Raw genomic sequence first — 25,863 nt, 5'->3', positions numbered from 1 at the left:
CTCGCACTCCTTCTCCTCCGCCCTCCCCGCGTCAACCCCTCCCGTCTCCTCTCCGGGGCGCGCCACCGCAGCGTGGGGCTCGTCTACCGTTGAGATGGGGAGGCGGCTTTCCAGCGGAAGAGGGTCGGAAACGGCGCTGTGCATCTGCCGCACACCGGCGGCAGTGGTGCGGAAGCACATTCCATGTATGTTGCGGATGCCTACGCATGAATGTCCCCCCTGCATCCGTCTTGCTTCGACCCCTTTGCCCCCTCTCTTCAAGGTCTGCACCACCTTTGTAGCCAACGCCACACACCCGCCTATTACGTCTTGGAACGCGTGCAGGTGGTGGACTGGCGGCGTTCGCCCTATTCACACAGGCGCCCCACCCACAGGCACACACGCACACGCATTGCTGCCTGTACACACGTTCTTCCTCCGCCGCCCCAACCACTCCCCGCGCCGCATCGGGGCATGACTGTGTTTTGGCCGGAGCCATGGTGGAAGCGCAAGGGCCACCGCAAGATTCGAGGCGCACGTGGCGCACGCTTTGCCTCGCTGCGCTTTCACGGCACCTTCATCCTCGGCGTCGTTGCGCTGGTCGAATACGTGTTCCGGTCGACGGACGACTTTACGGCGCGGCGCGCGGCGGACCCTCCCGTGCTGGCGCCGCCGCCCCTGCCCTCGTCACTCGGGTACTCGGTGACATGCGAGATGCCGCACTTGAAGGCGCTTGAGCTGGAGCGTGAGGCACCGGCGCACCTACCGCGGAGCGGCTCCCTCGACCTTCAGGGCCTCCGCGGAGACCGCCGCTCACCTCGATGATTTGGGGATCCCTCGCGCCTTGCCCGACACCGTTGGCGCCGTTCCTACGGAGCGCGCACCGTCCTGCTCGGAAGCTCAGCGTCAAGAGCACCATGCCCGCTAAGGGCCTCCACGCCACCCGCTTGCTGTGGGCTGACGCGCCACTGAGTCGGCGCAGACACCGCGGTGGCCGACCCTCCTCTCTCGCCGAGCCACATAGCAGATGCACATTCTGCTTCGCCACGAGCCGCGCCTTCCACTGGAGTGCACAACAGCGCCTTTCTGAGCTGCCCCAACTCGTGTGAACTTCCACTTTCCATGTCCAGCTCTCTCCAGTGCCCACTGCACCCACCCCCCTCTCGCACGCTCTCTTCGCCCTCCCCCGTCCACGCTCCTGCCCAGCGCTCTCACGGCCTCGCCACATACGCACACACAACACACGCATTGCTGCCTGTGCACACGCCGACACGTCGCAGGACCACCACTCCCATTCCTCTTCGCACGCATTCCTCACTCCCCCTCGCCTCCCGGACGACACCACACACACACACACACACACGGCAGCCCATCATGTCCTGCGGTAACGCCAAGATGAACCACCCCGCGCCGGAGTTCGACGAGGTGGCGCTCATGCCCAACGGCACCTTCAAGAAAATCAGCCTCTCCTCCTACAAGGGCAAGTGGGTCGTGCTCTTCTTCTACCCCCTCGACTTCAGCTTCGTGTGCCCGACAGAGATTATTCAGTTCTCGGACAGCGCGAGTCGCTTCAAGGAGCTGAACTGCGAGGTCATCGCGTGCTCCATGGACAGCGAGTACGCGCACCTGCAGTGGACGTCGCAGGATCGCAAGAAGGGCGGGCTGGGCCCGATGGAGATCCCGATGCTGGCCGACAAGACCAAGTGCATCTCGCGCGCCTACGGCGTGCTGGATGAATCGAAGGGCGTAGCCTACCGCGGTGTCTTCATCATTGACACGAAGGGCATGCTGCGCCAGATCACCATCAACGACATGCCGGTGGGCCGCAACGTGGAGGAGGTGGTGCGCCTGCTGGAGGCCCTGCAGTTCGTGGAGAAGCACGGCGAGGTGTGCCCCGCGAACTGGAAGAAGGGCGATCCCGGCTTGAAGGCCAACTCCAAGTAAAGAGCGGGGGCCGGTGCGCGCTGGAGGGTGCGGCGGCGGTGGCGGGGTAGGGGGCCCGCGCAGGCAAGCTCCGTTGGCAGAGAGATGCTGCCGTGGCCTTCCGTTTCCGCCACTGCCGCCGCTGTCCTTGTCTCCTAAGCCCAACAACAATCGGTGCACGGAAGATGACCGACAACAACAACAAAGAATCGCCGACTCACCCTCGCTCCCCCTATTTCAAAGCTTTTTTTGCGCCGGCTCTTCTTCGATTCATTGCTTTTCTCCTCGCGAACGCCGCCTGTCGCCCTACCCCCACCCCTCCCATTGCAGTGAAGTCGGAATGGGGGGGGGAAGGAAGATGGGCGTGTGGAAGGGGCTTCGGCCGACGCGCGGACGGCCCTCGCCATCACCACCACCTTCCACAGCAACCCCTCCCTCCATCCCCCTCTCATGGGCACTGTATGGCACGCATTCATATTTGCTTTCCCCTCCGTTTTTTGTTGCTCGTCTTCTCCTCTGGGCCCTTGTAAGCTGTATGCAGCACGTCCACCTCCCACCCCTCTTCCCCCTTCCCACACACACACACAACAACTTCCCCTCATCGTGCGCGTTTCGGGTATTTGTCTGCAGCGAAGCGTGTGAACAGGTGTTGGTGCCAACGTGTGTGTGTGTGTGTGCATGATCACATATATGATGTGCCCATACATGCACGGGCCCACCCCAACTGCACACCAGTAGCCGCACAAGCGCAAGCAAGCAGACTCAACCTCTGCCTCATTCGTTATACCCACATCTATTTGACACAGTGAAGCGGCTTCCCGCGTTACCTCTTTCCTTTATCGCTTCTCCCTTTTTCCTCTCTTCATGGTCGTTACCGGATGTGCGTTAGGGTAAGCAGGAGCGCGGTGATCGCCTCTTCACCCAAACTCACCCCCCCGCCGTCGGCCACCCTGTCTCCCAGTTGGGGTGCACACATATGAAACGATGACTTCCACACCGCAAACCGTCTCGGGGGTGTGGTGCGATGCGGCGTGGATGGCAGCGATCACCTCTCCGAGCGCGTGTGCGTACGTGGGCATCGCCACACACGCACACCACCTCCCCGTCCCCCGGCCAGCGAAACGCACCACCATCGCCTTCTCAACCCTCGGCACACCCATCCCCCTCCTCTTCTACCGCCGCCCGCTTGCGCACCGGCCAAATGCCTCCGACCCCTCCATTCTCTCTGCACGTCATGGGCTCCTCTTTGAACGTCGCACTGCACCTTTTCTCTTGCACACTCCTCTATGCACTCGCAGGCTCACCATGGCCTCCCTCTACGGTCCTCCTTTCGCGCACTCCGTCTTCTTCCGCCTCTGAGCGAGTGACAGCGGTTGCCTAGCGGTGTTCACCGTGTGCACACAGGTGCCATGAACATCTACACGCACACACACACACGGCAGCCCATCATGTCCTGCGGTAACGCCAAGATGAACCACCCCGCGCCGGAGTTCGACGAGGTGGCGCTCATGTCCAACGGCACCTTCAAGAAAATCAGCCTCTCCTCCTACAAGGGCAAGTGGGTCGTGCTCTTCTTCTACCCCCTCGACTTCACCTTCGTGTGCCCGACAGAGATTATTCAGTTCTCGGACAGCGCGAGTCGCTTCAAGGAGCTGAACTGCGAGGTCATCGCGTGCTCCATGGACAGCGAGTACGCGCACCTGCAGTGGACGTCGCAGGATCGCAAGAAGGGCGGGCTGGGCCCGATGGAGATCCCGATGCTGGCCGACAAGACCAAGTGCATCTCGCGCGCCTACGGCGTGCTGGATGAATCGAAGGGCGTAGCCTACCGCGGTGTCTTCATCATTGACACGAAGGGCATGCTGCGCCAGATCACCATCAACGACATGCCGGTGGGCCGCAACGTGGAGGAGGTGGTGCGCCTGCTGGAGGCCCTGCAGTTCGTGGAGAAGCACGGCGAGGTGTGCCCCGCGAACTGGAAGAAGGGCGACGCGACCATGAAGCCGGAGCCGAAGGCAGCCATCGAGGGCTACTTCAGGCAGTGCACTCCAAGACGAAGGTGGCGCTACGAAACCGCTCTTAATCGTCTCGGAGTCCGCTTCGTTTCTGTGCGTGTGTGTGTAAGTGGGCCTCAGCTTTGGTGAGGGAAGGGGCGGTGTATGTGTGTACGCGTGTTTCCTCTGTGAGCGACAGCATGCGTCATGCTCCCCATTCCCCTTCCCAACTGCCATGGCCCACCACTCCCTATGCCCTTGTGGGTGCGGGGCCACGACTGGTGCGCGTCTGTGTAAGTGTGTGTGTGTGTGTGGACGGCCGCGCGACAGCGCACAAGAGAGGCGGTGGCGCATTCGCCTGGAAGGGGTAAGCTCACAAGTAAATTCGCGTGCCCTTCTCAGCGGAAGGCAACGGATGATGATGGGCAAGAGGACTGGACAGGGGCGCCAGAGCGTAGAAGCTCTCGTGAGCGACGGGAAACGGGGGGACCGTCGTCGAAGGCGCGGTCGTCACTTCATATCGCTAGCAACCCTCCTCTGCCTCACCCGTTGCGCCCCTAACTATCGCCCTCGATTCCTTGAGCGTCTAAGCACCCCCGCTGGTCGCATGCGCTTCAACAGCGATCCCCCACACGCGGAGAGTCCACCGTACCGCGTCACCGCTGCCCTCGCGGGTCTCCATCGTTCAGTGAGCAGGCGCCTGCTAAGGGCGGGAGCCCTCCTCGTCCCCCTCACGGCGTGTGGAGCACACATCGTCGGGGATGCTGGCCGGCAAAGCACTCCACTATCGTTCTATGGGAGAGAGCACACACAGACATTAGGCTGCTCACGGGACGGGCAAGGGGTACATACGGGCTCCGCCCGCGAGTGCGCTTATACTTAGTGGTGGGCCCCTCGCTGCGCAGTCCGTGTAGGCAGTGCCACCCGAACACCACTCACGGGGCTGGTGGGGTGTCGGCGCGTCAGCTCCCTAACAGAAGAGAGGCGGGTGGGGCCTAAGGAGCTGCACGACCTCACGTCCAGACGTTGGCCATTGCCGCAGGCGCACCGAGCCATGTTTCGGCTCGTGGACCGCGGCTGGGATTGGGGCGACGAGGTGCCCTATGTGGGGTCGAACGTCCTCGCGTGCCTCCAATCGGTCGGCGGACGCCTGGTCGAGAACGAGGGGTGGACGATCGCGGACAGGACCGCGGCCACCTACGAGGATGGCACGTACGACGCCATCTGCTTCACGGACGCGTCGGCCGACGGGTGGGGAGCGGTGGTGCGGTACGCGAACGGCACCACCGACGCCCTGCAGCAGAGGTGGGCCACGGACTTGCACCCGAAAGGTCGCGTCGGCGAAGGCCCGCCACGCACGCGGGTGCCGGACCCGCTGCCGAACGACAAATACTTCACCGCCAAGCACTCGGCGCACACAGATCCACGGGCCGCGATGCTGTGCCTGCAGTACCTGATGGCGCACGGGCTGGTCGCGAGAAGGGGCCCGACCATGCGCATGGCGGTGGTCACGGACCACTTTGCGATTGTGCGGGCGCAGCGGAAGCACAACGGCTTCGGCGGCATCGGCAGAGGGTACTGCCTGAACCGCCTGTACGCGTACACGACGGCCCTCTACTTTACCGAGCGCGTGCAGGTGGTGTTCTTTTACATCGCCGGCCAGGTGAACCCCGCGGATGAGCTATCACGCAATTTCGCCGACGACGGCGGTACGACACGGGGGTGACGCGGCGCGCTGCCGACGACCTGGCGGTGCCTTTTCTGCGAAGCACGTATTCCCCGTTATGCGAGCAGGCGCGTGGATCGCCGCCCACGATTCTCGCAACGGGGCGGGTGGATGGGGGCGACATGGTCCCCCCTTCCCCCTCATGTTCGCCCGCAACGGGGCCCCAGCACCCCTGACGGGGAGTTTGTTCCCCGGCCAGCGTTCCCTTACCGCAGCAAGGACAGCGGCTACCGGCGCGTCCACCAGGAAGGAGCGGCTGCGGGGGTTGTGACGGGCAGCTGTGACGGGGCCATTCTCCTCCGCAGCACGCACACGCCGCACTCAGCGGAGAGAACGCGGAACAGAGTACACTCCACACGATGGGCAAGCACGGCTACGGGGGACGAGGGCTGGTCCTGGCCAGAAGTCTGCTCACAGGAGAAATGAGACCCGCGAGCGCAGCGAAGCCGCGGCGAGATTTGCTCCCCAAATGTGGAGGGGGGCTGTTCAAGCGCATGCGACCTGCCGGAGCGCCGGCAGCCTGCATCGCACTCAACTCTGCACACCCTCGCTCACTGCTCACTCTTTCGCCCCGTGCTCTCACCCCGCGTGGTCGCGCCTTGTCTGTAGGCACTCGGGGTGTTATCTTGGCTAACTCCCACCGCACTGTTCCAATGCGCATCGGCCGTTTTCCTGAGTCCACGGCTGCTGCGAAGCGTGAGAAAGATGACGACAAAAAAGGACGCGCAACGCAGCGGGGCATAGCGCGCTGGCCTGCCCCGTTATTTCCTTCAGGTACGCCCCCCTCCCTCTCTGCCTCCTCTGCAGCCCTTTTTTTTGTCTTGTCCGCGTCTGCCTCTCGTGATTGCCGGAGCGATGCGTGCCAGTAAAAACGTGCGAGGCGGCGTTTGGAGGGCGGACCACAGCGCTCGTGAGATGAAGGGGTATGAGACGGATGGGACACTGACTTCGGGGAGGTACATCAAACATAAAAGGGAGCATCTCAGCGGGATGGCAGAGGATGAGGAGGAACGCTTCGCCCTTCGCCTCTTCTCCCCATGTGCATGACTCCCTCCCTCTCGCGCCACGCTCTCTGTCTCTCTGTATATTGCTGTCTCTGTCACCTAATCGCACAGCATCCCGCCAGCCTCTTCCTTCTCGCCCATAACGCTAACCGCTAGTCGACGAGCACACGCCCAGAGAGAGAGGGATGGTGGCCGGGCTCGGGTGAGCCGCTAACTGCACTCCCAACCCCCCCCGCCCTCCCTCACATACACACATCGCTATCACCCGCTCTCCTCCCCACTCTCCGCGCGCACCGCCTTCTGCATCGGGGGCACGTGTGTGCACGCGTCGTTGGCTTCCCTATTCTTCGCTTTTTTGGTGTGTGGCGGTGCGACTTGCTGGTTGTTTTTTGGGGGGCCCGACACGTGCGCCCACTCACACACACATCGCACACACACACACACAGCAGGCAGGCAGGCGCTGATGAGTCTTCAGTTTTACGATGGCGGCTCCTTTGCGGAGTGTCCCTTCATTCAGTACCCGAACGGCATGGGGAAGCAGCGTCCACCTGCAACGGTGCTCACCGCCGCTGCTGCTGCAACGGCAGCAGCTCTCTCCACGGTATCGGCCAGCACAAGTGCTCCAACGGAGGCGATAGTGCGACCTCACCCACGCGTCCCAGGCGCTACGCAAGTCAGCAGCAGCTCATTCGCATCAACGTACGCGCCTTTACAACCCTACATGTCGCAAGCCGTGGTGGTGGTCCCGCAAGCAACTTGTGCACTGGACAGTGGCGTTTCTACATCCTCCGTGACGGTCTCTTCTGCGGGAGGCGAAACAGCTGAAGAGACGACGGCACGCACGGCGCAGAAGCTGCAAGAAAGCCTGGCTGCTTCCCGCCGGACAGCGGAGGTGTTCGACAGCCACAGCCTCGCCCTGCAGAGCCGTCTCCGCTCTGCCTTGAATAAGCCAAACGGCCAGGCGCTTGCGCTGACAATCGCGGCGGCGGGCGGCAGCTCCACAGGCATCGATGGTGTGTCGAGCGAGTCAGGCCCGATTGTGCGATCGCCGACCAAAGAAAAGAAGTCACTCTTCACAGATGCACTACTGCTGCGCTCCGGTGGAGGCAGCGCCAAAAAGCAGCAAGCGAGCAATGGCGACAGTGCATCCAGTGAGTTGACGACGAGTACGTCGCCCTCATCAATGATGCTGGCGGCAGTCTCCGAGCGCAGCACGGGTAGTGGCGGGGCTGTCTCCTCGGTCAGCAGCCGCAAGGTGGTGGTTCCGTTCTGCGTGAGCAGCTGGCAGAATCGGAAGAAACTCATTGTACCGGTGGAGCAGCGTCTTGCCCAACAGCAGGACGACCGACTGGATCCTGACGGCGGCATGGGTGACGCTGTGATGGACCTGGCGATCGCGATGCAGCAAGCGTCGAAGGAGGTGGCGGCGGAGCTTGCAGAGAAGGAGAGAGCAAAGACGGAGGAAAAAGAGCGCCGCCAGGCCGCGCTAGAGGCGGCGGAGGCAGAGAAGGCGCGGCAGCTGCTCGAGCAGAAGGCGGCAGAGCTCGCAGCCCATGCACAGCGCAGGGAGACGCGAGAGCAACGGATGGAGCGAATTCGGCTGGAGCGAGAGCTACGGGAGCAAGAGAAGCTGGCGAAGCAGCAGCAGCGACTGCGCGAGCGGGCCGCGACAAGACTGAATATCACTGTGGAGGATCTCGAAGCGGACGAGCAGCTGCTGCGATCTGTGGAGGAAGCCTCTGTGTACGCGAAGAGTGGTGGTGCCACTGCGGCCTTCGCCGACCCCACGGCGGCGCCATCGTCCAAGGAGAGGCAAGAGCTACTCGGTGGAGTCCTCACGCGAGTGGCAGGCAATGACGGCGACGACGATGGCGATGGCACTGGAGGGGGTTGCCGCAAGCCTCCCGTGCGTGGCGGCGTCTTCGCGAGCGCGGTAATCAGCAACGAAGGCATTCAGCGTGAGATGCAGGCACTCGCTGAAGTAGAAGGGCAACAGCAGCAGCAACCGCAGCACCACGATGGGATTCGCCTACGCGAGGATGACGAAGTGAGCGCTGGCGAGGACGTCGTCGACGACGACGACGATGGCGGCAGCTTCCAACTCAACAAGTTCGTCAAGAAGCAGCGTCTGTGACAAAGAAAGTAAGCGAGCGTTTGATTGATGTGTTGGCCATAGGGGCACGGGAAGCAAGTACTACGGCAATGTGCTTCTTCTTTTTCTTCTTCGGTTGCTGTGTCTGTGACTGAGAGCGCAAAGATGCGGCCATTGTGCGATTTCTCTTCAGTGTGTGTGTGTGCGTGAGCTCGGCAAAGGTGCCCGCGGCGCGCGAGGGGCGTGAAAAGAAGCGAACCTCCTACACTGGAAGCAGCAGCGATCACGTGTGGAAGCAGCGAGGGTGCACTCCACCGCGTACCGTTTCCATGCCCCTTCCCAGCCCCAGCCCCCCCTCCCTCTACGACCACCGCAGCTTAGCCAACGTCATGCCGCCTTCCTCCCTCGGCCCCCTTTTTTCCTCCACTCTTCCCCTCTCTCCCCCCTCTCCCCTCCCTCGTGGCCATTCCTCATCACCACATCCCTTTTTTTCTATGGCGTCGGTGTATACGTGATGCATTTTGTCGTCCGAACGAATGCGCACATGCGGCGCTTCAGCTTTTCCACTGCTCGCGGTGTTGGCTCATATCATCTGCGGGTTGGCTCTCAGTGGATCGTGAACCACCTTGTGGGTGCTGTGAGTGTGCACGTATGTGTGTGCGTGTGTGTGTGCCTCTCTGAGACGCCCTCCGTGACGAACTGAAAGCGTCCTCGCCGCCGCTGATCCTCCTACCTCTCCAGCCTTTGCTTGGGCGGGTGCTGCTCTCTCTCTCCCCCTCCCCCCTCCCAACTCCCTCTCTCCATACCTGATAAGCAGACCACAACTCTCCCGGCCACCGCGACGCTCCCACCCCTTCCACCAGCCCTTAAACGTAAGCCATAAAAGGGAATAGCGCCCGCCGCCAGGAGGAACGGAGCCGTCGCCGCCTCCACCTCCCCTCTGTGTCTGTTCCACAGTTACGCTGTTGCTGTTGTCGGTTTTTCTGCCCTTCGCCTTCTGTGACCGCCTCTTCGACGGTGCCGTCCCCCAACGCATCACTGTCGCCCCTCTTCCTGCTCAGTCTCGGTCTTTTGTGTGTGTATGTGTGTGTGTCTGCGTTAAAGGTAACGGCTCTGTCTGTGTTTGTTTTTTCGCCTGCTGGAGCACTCTGGCGGCCCCTATGGTGCTCCCGTAGCACACACGAACGCACGCTGACCGTCACCCGCGCAGCCCCCCCCCCAACTCTCCCTCCCTACCCCCCTGCCCCTGAGGAAAGAGAGGCGATGCTGCATCGCTCCCTGTCGCAACGGTGCGCAGCGGCGCTGACGAAGGGCAACAAAGTGCTCTCGGCAGAGGGCCACCCCTTTGCCTTCGTGAATCGCGAGGTGGCCGCCGTCAAGGCACATATTCAGTCGCTCGTGGCTAATACGAACAATGATGTGCTCGACCATGCCAGCAAGTACGTGCTGGCTACGGGTGGTAAGCTCATGCGGCCAGCGCTGGTGGTGCTCATGGCGCATGCGATGCTGCCGCTCGACGTGAGTTCGCGTCTGCTCGAGGAGTCGATCGGGTCCCTGGACGAGGTGACGCCGGGTACCATCCTGCCCTTCCTACGACTAGCAGAGGTGACGGAGCTGATCCACACAGCCTCGCTCGTGCATGACGACGTCATCGACAGCAGTGACACGCGGCGCGGCCGACCGGCACTGCACAAGGTCTACGATGCAAAGCGTGCGGTTCTCGCCGGCGACTACATGCTCGCCCGCGCGTCTTTTTACATCGCAACACTGCAGGTGCCGCGCATTGTCATCCTCATGACGACAGCGCTGGAGGAGCTCACGTCTGGGGAGCTTATCCAGATGGATGGCTGCTTCGACATCGCGCGGTATGAGCAGAAGAGCTTTTGCAAGACCGCGTCGCTCATCTCCAACTCGCTCGCCTCGACGGCAGTGCTGGCAGACCCGGGCAATGAGGCGCTGGAGCAGACGGCCTTCGACTTCGGCAAGCACCTTGGCATCGCATTTCAGATCCTTGACGACTGCCTTGACATCATGGGAGACGAAAAGATGCTGGGAAAGCCGAAGCTGGCGGACATGAAGGAGGGCATCGCGACGATGCCGGTGCTCCTTGTTGCGCAGCGCAACGCGACGGTGGATGCGATGGTGCGCCGTCGGTTCTCCGAGCCGGGTGACGTGGAGTATTGCCTGGAGGTGATGGAAAGGGAAGGTGCGGTGGCCGAGGCACTAAGCCGGGCAGAGGAGCACTGCCGGCTCTCGGTCGAGTCTCTACACAGCCTGCACCACTCGCCCGCGCGTGACGCACTCGAGAAGGCACTGTCGATAGTGATGCACCGCAAATCGTAAGCCGCACAGGGGGCATCCCCGTCCCTTTCTCTCGCCGTTGGTGCTGCCCGGCAGTGTTTGTTCGTTCTTGTTGCTCGTTGCTCCTTGCAGGTGGTGCGCTCCTCCCACTGTAAGCAATGATGCCGGCGCCGCCGACACTCTCGAGTCGCCCCTCTCTCTCTCGGTCACCCCTCCCCCACCCCTATTTCAATGCACACGCACATACGCACACACACACATGCACACACACAAAGCCTCTCCCCCACTGAGGAAAATATCGAGAAGGCGGCGACGGGTCGGTAGACGCGAGTCACCGCCGCGCAGTAAGTACAAAACTGTGCCCGTGCAGCGGCTGCCGCGTTCAGTCCTCTCTAAGGCGTGCAACTCGAGTGAGAAGACAGACGAAGGGGGAGGGGGAGGGCAGAAGCGAGCACACCTCTGCTTCGGGCCATCCCACCTCCGCGGTACGCCATTGCGTATGACGTCACCAGTGCTCGCATCGCGCCTCCCTCACCAGCGCCCTTTTCTCTTCCACAGTTTCTCCCCTGCATGGCCCCACTCCACCCCTTCGAGTGTGCCCGCCCATGCGTCACTACCTAAGTGTGCCGCCGCACAGGTGGAGGGGGAGGGGGAAGGGGGGGAGGGGAGGCAGCGGTGGTGAGCTGTGTAGTTGCGTATTCGTGCAGATGATGTGGTGCCGGGTAAAGATGAGCGGCGCCCTAAAGCGCTCGTTACTAAAGATAGAAGCAGAGAAGAGCGGGGCTGCTGCTCATGCCCTCCTTCTCGAACAGATCGATGCCAACAGTGTAGGCCTGCATAAAGGCGCGCTGGTGCGTTTATGCGCGCGCGCCTCCGTCCAACCCCCCACCCTGACTTGATCACTGTCGCTCCTTCCTTCCTTCCTCCTCCTCTCCCTTGTGCGCTGGCGTGGCAGCGAAGCTTTCGGTCCTTCAGATCCTCTACCCACCGCGCGCACTGTCTCCCTCCCTCCCTTCCCCCCCTCCACACACACACACAAAAAAAAACCGTCACTCTCTCGCACACACACCTCTTTTTTTTTCCAGTCGTATGTCCGTTGCGCCCTTCGCTCGTTTGGCTCACCTCTCACCTCCCCTCACACACACCTTTCACGCCTCTCTCTGTCCTCTCTCTCATTGCAAAGGACGCGCAGAAAAACGCACTTGGCTACCGCTAAAAATAAAAAGGCAGAAGAAAAGACATTCAGTCGCTTGTCCAGCCATCATCTTTGTTTCGTTTCCCTCTCTGCCCATCTGCTGCTGTCTTGTGACCAACGCGTGACTGCTTCCATCGCCACCACCGCTTCGCACACCCACACACAAACGTGCGCGCCCTATTCAGTCCAGCAAAAGAAGGGGGAGGAACAGAAGCCCAGAGCACAGCGAGAGGATATCTAAACAACCTCCCCACACACACACACACACGCACACGCACGGAGAAACACGCGCTCAGCCTCGTTTTATATTTTCTGCCTGCACCCCCTCCCCCCGCTCGCCTCGCTTACTCTGTTTCTCGCGCGCTCGTCACCTGGTACTCCGCCTCCACCTCGTATCAGTCATCTCCTTTACTTCTTCCTGCTCGTGTACTGCCGGCGTGATCGTGCAGCCCAATCTTCTCCCTCCCTCGCCACCACCCCCGGCAGCTCCCCCTTTCCCTCCGCTGGTGGGTGTGACCACGCACACACGCGCGTGCACACTGCCGCGCCTCAGCACCTGTGCTGTGTGACATCTCGCTTGCAAATTGATTGTCTGCTCTCTCGGTTTCACTCTTCTTCGTCACGTGCGAGTCGACCTCCGAGAAGCGCCCCAGCCTCGACCGCAACTGGAGAAGGATGATGCGCCGCGCTGCCTCCCAGGCCATGGCCGGCCTCTGTGGTCGCCTCAGTCCCTTCAGCCCCTCCCTCAGTGCTGTCACGCTGCTCGGTGTCACCTCGCTCACCAGCCCCCGCCGCTTTGCCTCCTCGGCTGCCGCGTCGCCGCCGGTAAACCGTGACGCCATCATCAAGGCGGTTACGGCGAAGGACGTATTCGACGCAAACATTGTTGAGTCCCTCGCCAACACCTTCATCAACGGCTTGGAGATGTCGAGCTACCCGCTCAACTTCTCGCAAGAAGAGATGGTCGCCCACGTGCAGGGCTTGCTGACGGCCGAGGCGCGCTTCCGCATGGGTGACTCCTTCGAGTACGTCCACGAGAGTCGCCACAACGCCTTTTACATCTGTCACAATGAGCCTCAGAAAAAGCTGCGCATGCTGCGCAAGATGGCGCAGTTTGTCTCCCGCAACGATGATCGCACCCTTGGCAGCAACACGCACCACTACGTCAGCGAGGACCGCAACTTCGCCATCTACACCGCCTCCATGGAGCCTTTCATAGAGAACACCACGACGGAGATGCATGTCAACCCGGAAAATCCGGCACTGCCGACGCGGACTGCCGGGCGGCAGATGACGGAGAAGCAGAAGGACATCATTCGCGGCCTGCTACGCCGTCAGCTCAGCTCCGTCTTTCCAGTCTTCCATATCGAAGAGGTCAGCAAGGGGCAGGTCTCCTTCACTATGGCGACCATGGTGGAGCGCACGAACTACGTTGCGTCGCTGCTGTCCATCTTTCAGGAGATCGAGGGGGCCGAGGTCATGACAGGCGTATCCTACAGCTTCTCGAACGGGGTGCAGGTGTACAGCTTTGATATCCGCGGCGCGGCGGCTGAGCAGATAGTGGAGCGCGCCTCACTGGTCGGGCTGCTACCGAACCGCCCCTTCAACGCCCTTACGCGTCTGCACGAGGCGGGGGCGCTGACATGCGAGGAAGCCGTGTTCATTGATGCAGCTGTCATCTTCGCCATGTACTTCACCCCGAGCCCGACGACGGACGACTACCGTCATCTCAAGGCAATCCTAGCGAAGGAGCCAAACGGCGTGAACCGGCTCAACAACCTGCGAAGTTCGCTGACGCAGGAGGTCATGTCGGAGCGGTACACCGGCTCCGTCATCGCCCTCTACCCGGAGTTCGTGAAGCTGATCTACGAGGACTTTCGGCTTGGTTCCCAACCTGAGCGTCGTGCCGCCATTGCCGAGAAGATCATGCACCGTCTGCGCGAGGACGACCGCCCGGAGTACGACCGCACCCTCTTCATGAGTTTCCTCAAGTTCAACGAGGTGATCATCAAGCACAACTTCTGCAAGACCGAGAAGGCCGCGCTCGCCTTCCGGCTGGACCCGGCGTTTCTGAAGGAGCTCGAGTTCCCACGTGTGCCGCACGGCGTCTTTCTCTTTGCGGGAGGGCAGTGGCGCGGCTTCCACATCCGCTTCACCGACATCGCGCGCGGTGGTGTGCGCATGATTATTTCCAAGGAGCGCAACTACCGCAAGAACAAGCGCTCCGTCTTTCAGGAGAACTACAACCTCGCCTACACACAGCTGCTGAAGAACAAAGACATCCCGGAAGGCGGCAGCAAGGGCACGATCCTCGTCTCCAGCAGCTACCTGAACAAGTTCGACGAGGTGACCTGTCGGCACATCTTCCTCCAGTACGTCGACGCCCTGCTTGACCTCATCATTCCGGGCGAAAAGGGTGTCGTGGACGGGCTAAAGACGGAGGAGATCATCTTCCTCGGCCCAGACGAGAACACCGCCGGCACCTTCCCGGCCGCCGGCGCGCTCTACAGCAAGGGACGCGGCTACAAGGCGTGGAAGTCCTTCACGACGGGCAAGGACCCTGAGCTTGGTGGCATCCCGCATGACGTGTACGGCATGACGACGCACAGCGTGCGCGCTTACGTCAGGTCTGTCTACGAGAAGCTCGGGCTGGAGGAGTCGGAGATGCGCAAATTTCAGACCGGCGGCCCCGACGGCGATCTCGGCTCGAACGAGTTGCTGCGCAGCAAGGAAAAGATGACCGGCATGGTGGACATCTCTGCCTCGCTGCACGACCCAAACGGCATCCACCGCGAGGAGCTTGCCCGTCTCGCCCGCCATCGCCTACCGCTGCGCGAGTTCGACCGCAGCAAGCTGTCACCGGAGGGCTTCCTGGTGCTGACCGAGGACCGCAATGTGCAGCTTCCCGACGGCACCCGCATCGAGGACGGCTCCCGCTTGCGTGACGAGTTCCATTTCCTGAAGTACTCCGACGCCGACGTCTTCGTGCCGTGCGGTGGCCGCCCGCGCAGCGTGACGCTCGAGAACGTTGGCAGGTTCCTCAAGGTGCCAGGCGCGGATGGCGAGTCCATGATGGAAGGCATGTACGCGAACCTCCCCCCGGAGCAGCTAAAGTTTAAGATCATTGTGGAGGGTGCGAATCTGTTCATCTCTCAAGACGCCCGTCTGGCGCTCGAGAAGTGCGGCGTCACGCTCATCAAGGATGCGTCGGCGAACAAGGGTGGCGTGACATCCTCCTCGCTGGAAGTGTTTGCGGGGCTCTGCCTCTCTGATGAGGAGCATGCCAAGTACATGTGCGCTAAAAGCGCCACGGATGCGCCGGCGTTTTACAAGAAGTATGTCCAAGAGATCCTTGATCGCATTGAGGCGAACGCGAAGCTTGAGTTCAACGCCATCTGGCGTGAGTGGGAAAAGGACACGACTCAGCCAAAGACGCTCATCGCCGACGCGCTCAGCAGAAAGAACGTGCAGATGCGCGCCAACGTGCTGAGCAGCGACATATTCCAGAACCGCGATCTCGTCCGCTATGTGATGGATCAGTACGCACTCAAGACGCTGAAGGAGGTGGTCCCAGTGGATGTGATGCTCGAGCGTGTGCCGAAGAACTATCAACACGCCATCTGCGCCATGTGGCTTGCCTCCCGCTACGTTTACCACACCGGCGTGGACAGCAACGAGTTTGATTTCTTTCGCTACATGACGGAGGTCTACGCGAACGCGGCAAAGTGCGCCAAGTAGAGCGCTGAGTACGTGTCTGCTCAGCTGCTCTCCGGCTGCCGTCCTTTCGGGCCTCCCCCCTCCTCTGCCTCTTCCACTTCTAGCAGCAGCGTATGGCCTGCATGCAGGCCGCATCAAGGCCTCTCTCTCTCTCTCGAGGACAATGTCGCAGTCAGACCGCAGGAGCGCTAGCATGAGAAAATGCGAGCCGTAGAACAGCGGCTCAAGCACAAGAGCAGAGACAATTGAGGCAAGGCATCCACTCCTTGGTCATGCGTCTCAGCTTTAGGAAAGGCCACGGCAGCTTCGCGGCAGCGGCAGCGTGTGGAGGAGCGGCATACACCCACACAGACGCGCGAGAAAACGAACAGTTGGCTTCCCCACCACCACCACCACTACCACCCCTCCCCTTTCTCCTCCTTCGTTGTGTTCGCATCATAATTCTTGGCGTGTGCTTCCATGGACAACGTCCATCAACACAGCTACAGGCGCAGGCGCCCGAACGGAACTCCTCCCCCCTCGACTACGCCCACGCACACACAGACACACACACGCCTGTTATTTATTTATATATATATATATCGCTCCTCTCCTTTGCTGTTGCTCTTCTTTTGTGTATGCGTGTATGAGTGTGGTGTGGGGGGAGGGAGGGGGAGGGGGGGCTCCCTCTTCAGATAAGCTCTCCCCCTCCCTCCCCCCTCCTCTTACATACGATGTACAGAGCATGTCGGCGCGTCTCTCTGTTTGTCTGCCTGCCTGTAAGCATGTGTGTGTGTGTGTGTCTGTGTCTGCGTTCTCGTTTTACAAAGCGAAGCGCAACGCCGAGCGTTACCCAGCCGACATGAGGGGTGCACCCCACGTGAGTGCGGCGGCCCACGACGAGGCGCCTGCTTGATAGACGCCCTCACGCAGTGCGCTCTCCACGTGGGCCCCCTCCCCCGCGCTTTGGGTTCCTCTTACCACACACACACACAATGGTGCGGTGCACAGTCTAAGGGCTACGCGCGCAAAAGTCACTCCTCTCGGCTCTACTCATCTCCTTCTTCCCATGCACCACCACCACCATCTCCGTCTTCCTTGATCCCTTGCTTGCCATCGCTACTGCACCGACGCACTGAAACTAACATGGAGGGAGGCACTCGCACGAAGCCAGCGTCACCTCATCACCCCCCCCTCTCCATTCCCACCGAGTTTCCAAGCATGGCCGCCGCCGCCAAGTGCGCTGCGAAAAAAAGGGCCGCGAAGAAGGTGTCGCGCAAGAGCCCCGAGTACACGACTCTGCGTAAGAGCTGTGCGCCCGGCGCGATCGCGATCATCCTCGCTGGCCGCTTTCGCGGCCGCCGCGCCGTCATCCTGAAGCAGCTGCCGCACAACGGCCCGCTGGTCGTGTCCGGCCCGATGAAGTACAACGGCGTCCCCATCCGCCGCATCGACTCCCGCTACGTCATCGCCACGAGCACCAAGGTCGACATCTCCGGCGTGGACACGTCGGCCATCACCCCCGAGGTCTTCCAGCGCCCCAAGTCGGAGAAGCCGGTCAAGAGCGAGGCGGACTTCATGGGCGACAAGCAGAAGGCCAAGGCGGAGAAGGCTGCCAAGAAGACCTCCAAGGCGGAGAAGAAGACTGTGGTGTCTGACGCGCGCGCCCAGCTGCAGAAGAAGATCGACACGGCCCTCATTGCGGCCATCAAGAAGGATGCGCAGGGGAAGGAGAAGGTCGGCTACCTGCGCTCCGTCTTCACTGTGAAGCCGGGTGATGCGCCGCACCGTTGGAACTGGTAGGGGGTGTGCGCACGCGGCGTTGTCGCTCCCCTCCTTCCTCTCCCCGCGCGCCTGGCCGTGCGTGTGTGCTCCTGTGTATGGATGGGTGAGCGGCTTCGGTGTTGTCGCTGCTGAGCCTCAGTGGGTACGTGCCGCAGCGTTATTTGGCAACGCACGCAGGCACGCACATCCGCACTGCTGGAGAGGAGGAGGAGATCGTCAGGAGGGGTAGGGCAGCCCCCACACACACACAGGCAGACAGACACAGAGGCCTCTCCTCTCCTGACGCCCTTTTCCGTTCATTTCTGATTTTTTTTTTGAAGCCCTCGGCCAATTCGGCAAGCAATGAGCACTAAAAGGCGGCACGCAGCGACAAGTTGAGGGGGAGGGCTGCATGGCCTTCTCTTCCGTCCTCCTCATTCCATCCCTGACCTCTGAGGTCTTCGTGGGTTCGCGAGGTGCCCGCAGAGGCGTACTCGATGGCCCAGTACACAAGACAACTTGCCCTACAGACACGCAGACACACCAACGGGAAGTTTATCTCCCATGCAACGCACTGAATGGATCTCTCTCCCTCTGGCGCCGACTACTTTACTTGACACACACACACACGCCCCTGTCAGAGTTACACGAGATCACACTTTTCACAAAGCCTCAATGCCGTCCGCTCCTCTGCCCGGTCAGTTGGCGAGCTACAGCAGCCCGCTGTACATGTATCGTCACCTCGTGAAGAACTCGACGTCCAAGACGCCGCAGCTGTACACCGCAAAGGACAACAGCAAAACAACGATGCACCTCCTCACGCGTCGCGCTCCCAACGCCAACTACACCGTAAACCGCTGGTATCTGAAAGAAAAGGTGGACTCGAGCAACCGCATGCGCCTTGAGGGGCTGTATGAGTGCGTGCTCTGCGCCTCTTGCACCGGCTCCTGCCCGCAATACTGGTGGAACCGTGAACACTTTCTGGGTCCTGCTGTGCTGCTGCAGTCGTACCGTTGGCTCGTCGAGCCCCTCGACCGCGATTTCGACGAGCGTGTGCGCATGTTCGAGACGGGTAACCTGGTGAACATGTGCCACAACATCTTCAATTGTAGCATCACCTGCCCTAAGTTTCTTAACCCGGGGCTGGCGTCGAAGGAGATCAAGCGCCTGTCATCACCGTCGGCGAAGCGCGTTGGACCGGCCATTGAAATAAAGCCCATAAAGAACTGAAAAATGCGGAAATGGGGGGAGGGGGAAGGGTGAAGCAAGCAGGAAAAACGTCTCAAGGACAGACTGTGACGTCGGTGCGGCTGGTGTGTGCCTGTGGCTGTTGTGTGGGGTGTGTGTCGGGTGTCCTCCAGGCATCGCCCTCTTCCCTTGTGCCGTTTATTGTGAGTATCTGTGTGTGTATGTCTGTGGGGGAGGGGCATATAGCGGCCTGCAGAGGCGATACATTTCTTATACATACACATATATATGCATGCGCAGCAGTGCCTCTTTATGCTGATCGCTACAGCGGTAAGAGCGGCGTTCGATGTAGGCGCATGTGCCTTGTCTTTATCTTGCGGTGCTCGTGCCATGTCTACTAACAACTCTCTTACTTCCGCACGCAGCTGTTGTGGTGCGGTGGGTGGCCATGTGTGCTCGCAAATATGGCACAGTTCAAGACGGCGTCCGTAGAGAGGGCGCGTGGAGGAAAAGGCGAGGCGTCGAGGCCTTCCTCCCCACCATCATGTTTGGCCTAACTACGCCAACAAGGGCATTTACGGCATCATCTGTGGTCTCATCTCGCCCCTCGTCACTCCCTCTCCCATGTGTGTGTGGGGTTGGGGGGAGGGGGGGCTGCGACCGATCTATGAAGGGCAAGCATGTAAATTAAAAAAAAAAGAAAAGAAGCGTACGGATGTGCTTGGGCGCGCGCTGCTGCTTCGGCCACCCCCTCCCTCCCTCTTTCTCTCTCTGTCTTGGTCCTCGCCTCAACGGTCCCCCTCCCCAATTATGCTCTGTCCCCCCCACACACACACACCTCACCCCATCCCCAATGCGGTGCTGCACGGCGGTGTGTGTGTGTCGGTGGAAGTGGCTGGGCGGGACTCTTTCGCTGACCTCCGAGCTCAGCGCACGCGCTCGCAAAGGAGGTTGCCTGTGCAGAGATACCAAAGGGGAAAAAGCTGCTCGGCTTCACGTCTGCCGGGGACGTATCACGGCAGCGGCGTAGACGCCACCCACATTGGTGAAGCGACTCCACATTCACGGGCAGCCGTAGCTGGCTCGCCCCCCTCTCCGCACGCACACGCGCACAGACACATATATATATGCATACAGAGAGGCTCAAGCACGTTATTGACGTGGTCTCCAAAAGTACTCTTTGCGGGAAGCCGTCGGATACGCATGTTGCTTGAATTCACGGTGAGCGGCCCGAACATCCGCGTACTCCTCAGTGTTCTCACCTGCGTCAGTCGTCTCGGTGATGCCGTGTTCATTGTGGGGCTGAGCGACGGCATTGAGATCAGCGCTGTGTCGCCGAGCCGCCATGGGCACATCACGGTGCGAGTGCACGAGCGCTGCTTCGACCGCTTCCTAATGGAGGTCCCGTCGTGCCGAAGCAACGTCGATGTCAACAGCGGTCTCGCGACTTCCGATGCAGCTGTGAGGGGGGGTAGCGACAACCCCACCAGCGCGGATGCCCCCAAGCCGTACGTGTGTCTGCTCACCAAGACACTCGGCGCAACAGTACTGCGGCAGCACAACAACAATGCGCAAAGCCTCCACTTTCAGTATCGCACCACAGCACTCTCAGACAGTGCGGCAACAGGGGCGGCGAAGGACCATTCCGACGTCGTTCATGACCTTCGAGAGGACCACGCGGATGCGGACGTGGTGCGGTGGCACTGCACCTACGCGCGCAACCTTACAAAGACGTTTCTTCTTCGTCTAGCAGAAGGGGAGCCCATCAGCGTCTACGCAGACCTGTCGCGGTACCGCTTCGAGGTGTGTGGAGAGGCCCGCGCGTATGGTAGCCTTCTCGCCTCGCTGCCATCGAGCGCAACTCAGTGCCTGCTGGCACTGCCGGAGAGCGGTGGGCTGGAGCTGCGCTCGGTGCGGCAAGCCGGGTCGTCGGCATCATCCTCTGCATTGGCGGCAGCAGCAGGCGGTCGCGAGAGCGGCTCAGCAGCGGCACTGTCGGGTAGCGCGAGGGCAGCGGATGGCAGCTCCACGGTGGTGACAGCGTTCGAGGACACCTTTACTCTCTTCCGCTTTTTCGAGCCCGTCACCCCACCAACGGTGACCGACACGGAGAGCGTGGCAGCCGAGGCAGCGATCGGGCCGTTGGAAGTGCTGTCTTCGCCACCTCATGCGCCATCGGCCACCGCGACAGCAGCCTTTGTTTCACTGCCAGGAAAAACGTTTGATGTGAAGCCCTTCAAGAACGCTGCGTGGCTTGCAGAGCAGCTCGGCGTCCAGTTACACCTCCTGACGGGCGAGGAAGGTGTGCCGCTCATCATTGCGAGCATCACGGCAGAGGAGGTGCAGCTTCGGCGCGTCTCCGACGCCGCGAAGTGCAAGCGCCTGTCCGGCGCTGGCAATGCGGCTTTCCGCCCCTCGCTCGTCACGAGCAACGCGCCCGCCGCCTCTGTGCCGGCGCTCGCCTCGTTTCTCCTGTACGTGGCAGCGCTGGACTCGGAGCCCAGCGGCGGCAGAGCCTCTGTCTCCAGCGGCGCGCCTGGCGGAGTCGCAGACACGAGCATCGCAACGGCCATCTCCTCCGCGGTCAACACTCCTCGCGCCAGCACGCACCATCGGCCCTCGAAGGGCGGCAGTGGCACTCACGCGTCGGTGGTGGCAACACCGATGCGGGGCTTGAGGGAGGGGGAGAACAGGGAGCGCGATGGTATGCCCGTGAGCAGCGGCAACAGCACCACGAGCGGCACCCTGTCTCACGTGGGCGCCAGCCCTACGAGCATCAATGCCGCCACCGCAGCCGGGGGAACGGTAGGGCGCCTGTCTCGCGACAGCAACATCACCGTGGACTCTGCATACGCAACCCCGCGACAGAGCGGTTCCCCGTCGGAATTTTTGATGGTCATGACTGGTGGCGACACCCCGAACACCCACAGCGCTGATGCCGGTGCCGGGGGCGCGGCCGGCATCAGCGCTGGATGCCCAACGGGCGTCGCGGTGTCGTCACTGCCAGTGAACTGCAGCGTCCCCATGACGGGTGCTGCCCCACTTTCCACTTCCCCGCCAACCGCATCTCCGCACATCGCCACAACCACTGCGCTCAACTCCATGTACCCCCTGGACTTCGAAGCCTTTGTGCGCACCTACACCTCTGCCAACGAGGCGGGCGACGAGGAGGCAGAGGAAGATGCGCAGGATGCCGAGCTGCGCGAGTTCCTTGCCAGCTGTGTCGCCTCCATGTCGCGAGGGCCAACGCAGAGCTGAGCCACCGGCGACAAGGGTGGACTCTGTGGGAGTGAATGGAGAGCGCATGCGCAAGGGGCAGTGGCGCGAATTCATCCCGCTTCATTCTTCGCACCTTTAGTGCCGCAAGTGGCACCCGTGTGCGCGAGCTCGCGCGGATATGCAGAAGCGCGCACGCGCAAGCACTACAATCGTGGCGGTCGGCAAGCGGGGCTGATACGGGGGGAGGGGGAGCGGCGGCACTGCGGCATCTCTTTTGCCCTACTGCACTCGTCCTTGTATTCTGTGCCCCTCACCACCACGACCAGCATCGCCATGCAGCCACATCTTCCGAGGTGTGCGCAGTATGGGTGGGTGCCGTGGGGTGTAGGAGTCTATGCTCTCCACTAAAGCCGCACGCCCGCAGAGGCGAGCACACCCCTGTTGGGGCTCTCCGCTTCCTTAAGTCTCTTTCTCTGGATGAACGCTCTTTTTCCCCTCTCATCTCTCTCTCCATCGGTGATTCGATACGTCAAGCTGCGCACGACGCGCACGTACGCCACAGACACACATCCGCCAACACCACCATCCTCAGCGGCAGCTGTCAGTCTCCAGCCCCCCCTCGCTACTGCAGAAAGAGTGCACCACAAGCGCCGCTGCATCGCGAGTGGGCAGACATTCTTGCGAAAACGGTCACCAGTTGGAGTACTCGCGGCTTTCGCTTTCTCTTAGGCTGTTCGCTGCCGTTGCTGTCCGCTCTAGCGCCGCCCGCCCGCCACTCGCCACAGCAATGGCGTCATCATCCTCTCCAGGGCCGCAGAAGTTCAGCGCCGAGGTGCGCGACGATAATCCCTACAGCCGCCTGATGGCGCTGCAGCGAATGGGCGTCGTGGACGACTACGAAAGTATTCGCGATAAGGCGGTCGCCATCGTCGGCGCCGGCGGCGTCGGCTCCGTCGTGGCGGAGATGCTGACACGCTGTGGCATCGGGAAGCTCCTTCTCTTCGACTACGATGCAGTGGAAATGGCGAACATGAATCGCCTCTTCTACCGTCCCGAACAGCAGGGGCTGAAGAAGGTGGAAGCCGCCAAGGAGACCCTCCAGGGCATCAACCCAAACACCCTCGTTGAGCCGCACGCTTACAATATCACCTTAACAGAGCACTGGCAGCGCTTCTCGGACGCGCTGACGAAGGGCGGCGTCGCCCCTGACTCGCCCATCGACCTCCTTCTATGCTGCGTCGACAACTTTCAGGCCCGTCTCACGGTGAATCTCGCGTGCCTCACGTACGAGGTGCCTTGGATGGAGAGCGGCGTCTCCGAAGACGCCGTCAGTGGGCACATCCAGCTGCTGCTGCCGGGTGTCACCCCTTGCTATGAATGCTGCCCGCCGCTGGTTGTCGCGACCGGCTTGCCAGAGGCGAAGCGGGAGGGCGTGTGCGCGGCGTCGCTGCCAACCACTATGGGCATCATAGCCGGCTTCCTCGCGCAAAGCACGCTGAAGTACCTCCTTCACTTTGGCGAGGTCTCCGAGTACGTTGGCTACGATGCCATGCGCGACCACTTTCCGCGTGTCGAGCTGAAGGCGAACCCCGAGTGCCGCAATGCGCTCTGCGGCGAGCGGCAGGCCGCCTACGCAGCCAAGGTGAAGGCCATGGGCGATGCAGCACACCCGCTCTATGCCGTGCGCAAGGCTCGCGCAGATCGCACGGCGAAGGAGCGGCAGGCAGCACAGGCGCGGGCGACGGCGTGCGCAGCCGAGTGGGGCATCACCGTGGAGGCCGAAGGCAAAGACTCGCTCGCCGTCCACGGCGAGGTGGCGGGCAGCGCCTCCGCTGCTGAGGAGCAAAGCCCTGCAACTGTCGCCACCCCGCCGGGCAGCGGCACTGGCGGTGAGAGCGGCCTGGAGTACGCGTACGCCAGCACCGCGGCGGACAGAGCCAATGCCGCGGATGAGGACAAGTTTGTACAGGCGACCGACGCATCTGTCGAGGAGCTCATGGCACGTATGAAGGCCATTCAGTAAGGATTCACGAGCGTACTGGGAAGAGGTCAAGGGTCTAGACGTGGGGGGGGGGGGCTGCAGAGCATGCGCACGACGAAGGGCTCAGCATGCATCATATACGTTTGTGCCTGCCTGCCTGCGTGTGTATGTGTGTGTGGATGCTGCTCCGGAAGGTGCTATCCACCCGCGCCTTTGCGTTCGTGCCTGAGCACCTATGTATAGGTCTTTGTGTGTGAAGTGTGGCATCCCCATCTCGAATATACTTGCCGCCCCTCCCTATCGCGCGCCCCTCCCCCCGTTTTCTCCTCCTCCAAGTGCACGCACACAACAATGAGGATAGCGTTCATGACCGTGTGCACGTGTGTGTGTGTCCGTGTCTTTCTCGTAGCCTGTGTTCTCAGCTCCACCCCCTCTCCCCTTTCTCCCCCACTCCCCAAAAGGCAGCAGACTATCGGGTCAAGCTCATCTTACTCTTTCCGCATATCACCGCCATCCCTTTCCCACACCTTCGCAACGATTGCACGTAGCGCGTCGAGGGGTACATCGTGACCACAAGCGGTGTTCATCGTCGTCGGCAAGGAGCCGTTGTCTCCCTCTCTCTCTTTCGCCTCTTGAAAGCTATCCATGTCGGACAGCGAAGAGCACGAGCGGCTCACCCTCATCCCGGGCGAGTGCCCGACGCCGCTGGAGCTGGGGGCGTCGGGGTGGAACATCCTCCATTCCTCGGCCGCCGTCTACCCGTACAGGCCCTCCGCCGTGCAGCAGGCCGCAATGAAAAACTTCATCGAGTCGTGGGCGCATGTGTACGCTTGCAGCTGGTGTGCCTACCACATGCGGGAGTACGTGCGGGACCACCCGCCAGACGTGCGCGACAAGCTCACCGTGTCGCGCTACGTGTGTGAGATGCACAACGAGGTGAGTCAGCGGCTTGGTAAGGATGTCTTCGACTGCTCCCCTGACGTGGTACTGCGTCGATGGCACCCTGGGTACCCAAACATGATGGAGGATGTACCAACGATCGAGGAGCAGCTGGCGGCGTCGCAACGGGCGAAGTCCGAAACGATGGAGGCAAAGCACCGCCAGCATGAGGAGGAGCGGCGCTTCCGCGAGCTCGGGGTTCAGGCCCGCGAGGCAGCCCCGAAAGACGCAGCATCGTGGCGGAACGCGAGTGAGACGCCATCGATAAATGCAGAGGGTGGCGTATGGGGCTGGCGGTTGTTTCGCAAGGCAGCCTCAAGAGCAGCTGCGGCCAAGGGCAACGCAGCGCCAGGCCCGAGCTCGTCATCCCCGCCTACGAATGCACCGCATCTGCAGGGCAACCCTTCCTCCGACGCACGGGAGACACCATCGATCGGGCCAGTGGCGGCCGCCGCTACTGGTGTCGCCGATGTCGGTGCTGCCCCTCTCCGCCCGGGGTGGGCCACCTCCACATCGGGGATGCGCGAGAGCCTCGTGATGCCTACCCCGTCGCGCGTCAAGGCGGCGGACGATGAAACCGGCATCGATGCTATTCTGGAGAGGTTGAAGCGTTGTCAGGTTTACTGCCCTGAGGACGAAGAGCGCAAGCACTAGCGATCCAGCACATGGATGCTCGCTCCCTCCCCTCCCGTTGTGTCTGTGTGCCCCTGAGCCCGCGAGAACGTCTGTTGGCGGGGGCGGGGAGGGGCTTCTTCCGCGCGCCACCTTCCTCACGCATCCATAACAGCCGTCTGCGAGTAATCGGGGGAGTGAAGGGGAGAGCGGCGAAGTGCACGGTGCAGATGGGGGTGCGCGCCTGACA

General features: G+C 61.7%; 12 protein-coding genes across 12 annotated transcripts; all 12 read left to right on the top strand.

Moving 5' to 3' along the window:
- Positions 1-453: 453 nt before the first annotated feature.
- On the top strand, positions 454-804 carry LSCM1_06950 (uncharacterized protein; the record flags this gene model as incomplete). The annotated part of the gene is made up of 1 exon (XM_067324348.1): positions 454-804. One exon carries the CDS (start codon positions 454-456, stop codon positions 802-804), a length of 351 nt encoding a protein of 116 aa, XP_067180019.1.
- A 549-nt stretch (positions 805-1,353) lies between these two features.
- LSCM1_06948 (uncharacterized protein) lies at positions 1,354-1,923 on the top strand (the record flags this gene model as incomplete). Its single annotated transcript, XM_067324347.1, has 1 exon — positions 1,354-1,923. One exon carries the CDS (start codon positions 1,354-1,356, stop codon positions 1,921-1,923), a length of 570 nt encoding a protein of 189 aa, XP_067180018.1.
- A 1,427-nt stretch (positions 1,924-3,350) lies between these two features.
- Positions 3,351-4,046, top strand: LSCM1_06947 (uncharacterized protein; the record flags this gene model as incomplete). Its single annotated transcript, XM_067324346.1, has 1 exon — positions 3,351-4,046. One exon carries the CDS (start codon positions 3,351-3,353, stop codon positions 4,044-4,046), a length of 696 nt encoding a protein of 231 aa, XP_067180017.1.
- A 904-nt stretch (positions 4,047-4,950) lies between these two features.
- On the top strand, positions 4,951-5,622 carry LSCM1_06946 (uncharacterized protein; the record flags this gene model as incomplete). Its single annotated transcript, XM_067324345.1, has 1 exon — positions 4,951-5,622. One exon carries the CDS (start codon positions 4,951-4,953, stop codon positions 5,620-5,622), a length of 672 nt encoding a protein of 223 aa, XP_067180016.1.
- A 1,467-nt stretch (positions 5,623-7,089) lies between these two features.
- LSCM1_06945 (uncharacterized protein) lies at positions 7,090-8,760 on the top strand (the record flags this gene model as incomplete). Its single annotated transcript, XM_067324344.1, has 1 exon — positions 7,090-8,760. The coding sequence occupies one exon, from the start codon at positions 7,090-7,092 to the stop codon at positions 8,758-8,760; it is 1,671 nt and encodes a 556-aa protein (XP_067180015.1).
- Positions 8,761-9,981: 1,221 nt separating this feature from the next.
- Positions 9,982-11,061, top strand: LSCM1_06944 (uncharacterized protein; the record flags this gene model as incomplete). The annotated part of the gene is made up of 1 exon (XM_067324343.1): positions 9,982-11,061. One exon carries the CDS (start codon positions 9,982-9,984, stop codon positions 11,059-11,061), a length of 1,080 nt encoding a protein of 359 aa, XP_067180014.1.
- A 1,828-nt stretch (positions 11,062-12,889) lies between these two features.
- Positions 12,890-15,952, top strand: LSCM1_06943 (uncharacterized protein; the record flags this gene model as incomplete). Its single annotated transcript, XM_067324342.1, has 1 exon — positions 12,890-15,952. The coding sequence occupies one exon, from the start codon at positions 12,890-12,892 to the stop codon at positions 15,950-15,952; it is 3,063 nt and encodes a 1,020-aa protein (XP_067180013.1).
- Positions 15,953-17,131: 1,179 nt separating this feature from the next.
- On the top strand, positions 17,132-17,713 carry LSCM1_06942 (uncharacterized protein; the record flags this gene model as incomplete). The annotated part of the gene is made up of 1 exon (XM_067324341.1): positions 17,132-17,713. One exon carries the CDS (start codon positions 17,132-17,134, stop codon positions 17,711-17,713), a length of 582 nt encoding a protein of 193 aa, XP_067180012.1.
- Positions 17,714-18,349: 636 nt separating this feature from the next.
- Positions 18,350-18,904, top strand: LSCM1_06941 (uncharacterized protein; the record flags this gene model as incomplete). The annotated part of the gene is made up of 1 exon (XM_067324340.1): positions 18,350-18,904. The coding sequence occupies one exon, from the start codon at positions 18,350-18,352 to the stop codon at positions 18,902-18,904; it is 555 nt and encodes a 184-aa protein (XP_067180011.1).
- A 1,161-nt stretch (positions 18,905-20,065) lies between these two features.
- Positions 20,066-22,120, top strand: LSCM1_06940 (uncharacterized protein; the record flags this gene model as incomplete). Its single annotated transcript, XM_067324339.1, has 1 exon — positions 20,066-22,120. The coding sequence occupies one exon, from the start codon at positions 20,066-20,068 to the stop codon at positions 22,118-22,120; it is 2,055 nt and encodes a 684-aa protein (XP_067180010.1).
- A 748-nt stretch (positions 22,121-22,868) lies between these two features.
- LSCM1_06939 (uncharacterized protein) lies at positions 22,869-24,104 on the top strand (the record flags this gene model as incomplete). The annotated part of the gene is made up of 1 exon (XM_067324338.1): positions 22,869-24,104. One exon carries the CDS (start codon positions 22,869-22,871, stop codon positions 24,102-24,104), a length of 1,236 nt encoding a protein of 411 aa, XP_067180009.1.
- A 603-nt stretch (positions 24,105-24,707) lies between these two features.
- Positions 24,708-25,655, top strand: LSCM1_06938 (uncharacterized protein; the record flags this gene model as incomplete). Its single annotated transcript, XM_067324337.1, has 1 exon — positions 24,708-25,655. The coding sequence occupies one exon, from the start codon at positions 24,708-24,710 to the stop codon at positions 25,653-25,655; it is 948 nt and encodes a 315-aa protein (XP_067180008.1).
- Between the last annotated feature and the right edge of the window lie 208 nt (positions 25,656-25,863).

The sequence above is a fragment of the Leishmania martiniquensis genome, chromosome 15 (assembly GCF_017916325.1).
Source record: "Leishmania martiniquensis isolate LSCM1 chromosome 15, whole genome shotgun sequence".
Taxonomy (NCBI): Eukaryota; Euglenozoa; class Kinetoplastea; order Trypanosomatida; family Trypanosomatidae; genus Leishmania; species Leishmania martiniquensis.
This window is presented reverse-complemented; position numbering and strand designations above follow the sequence as displayed.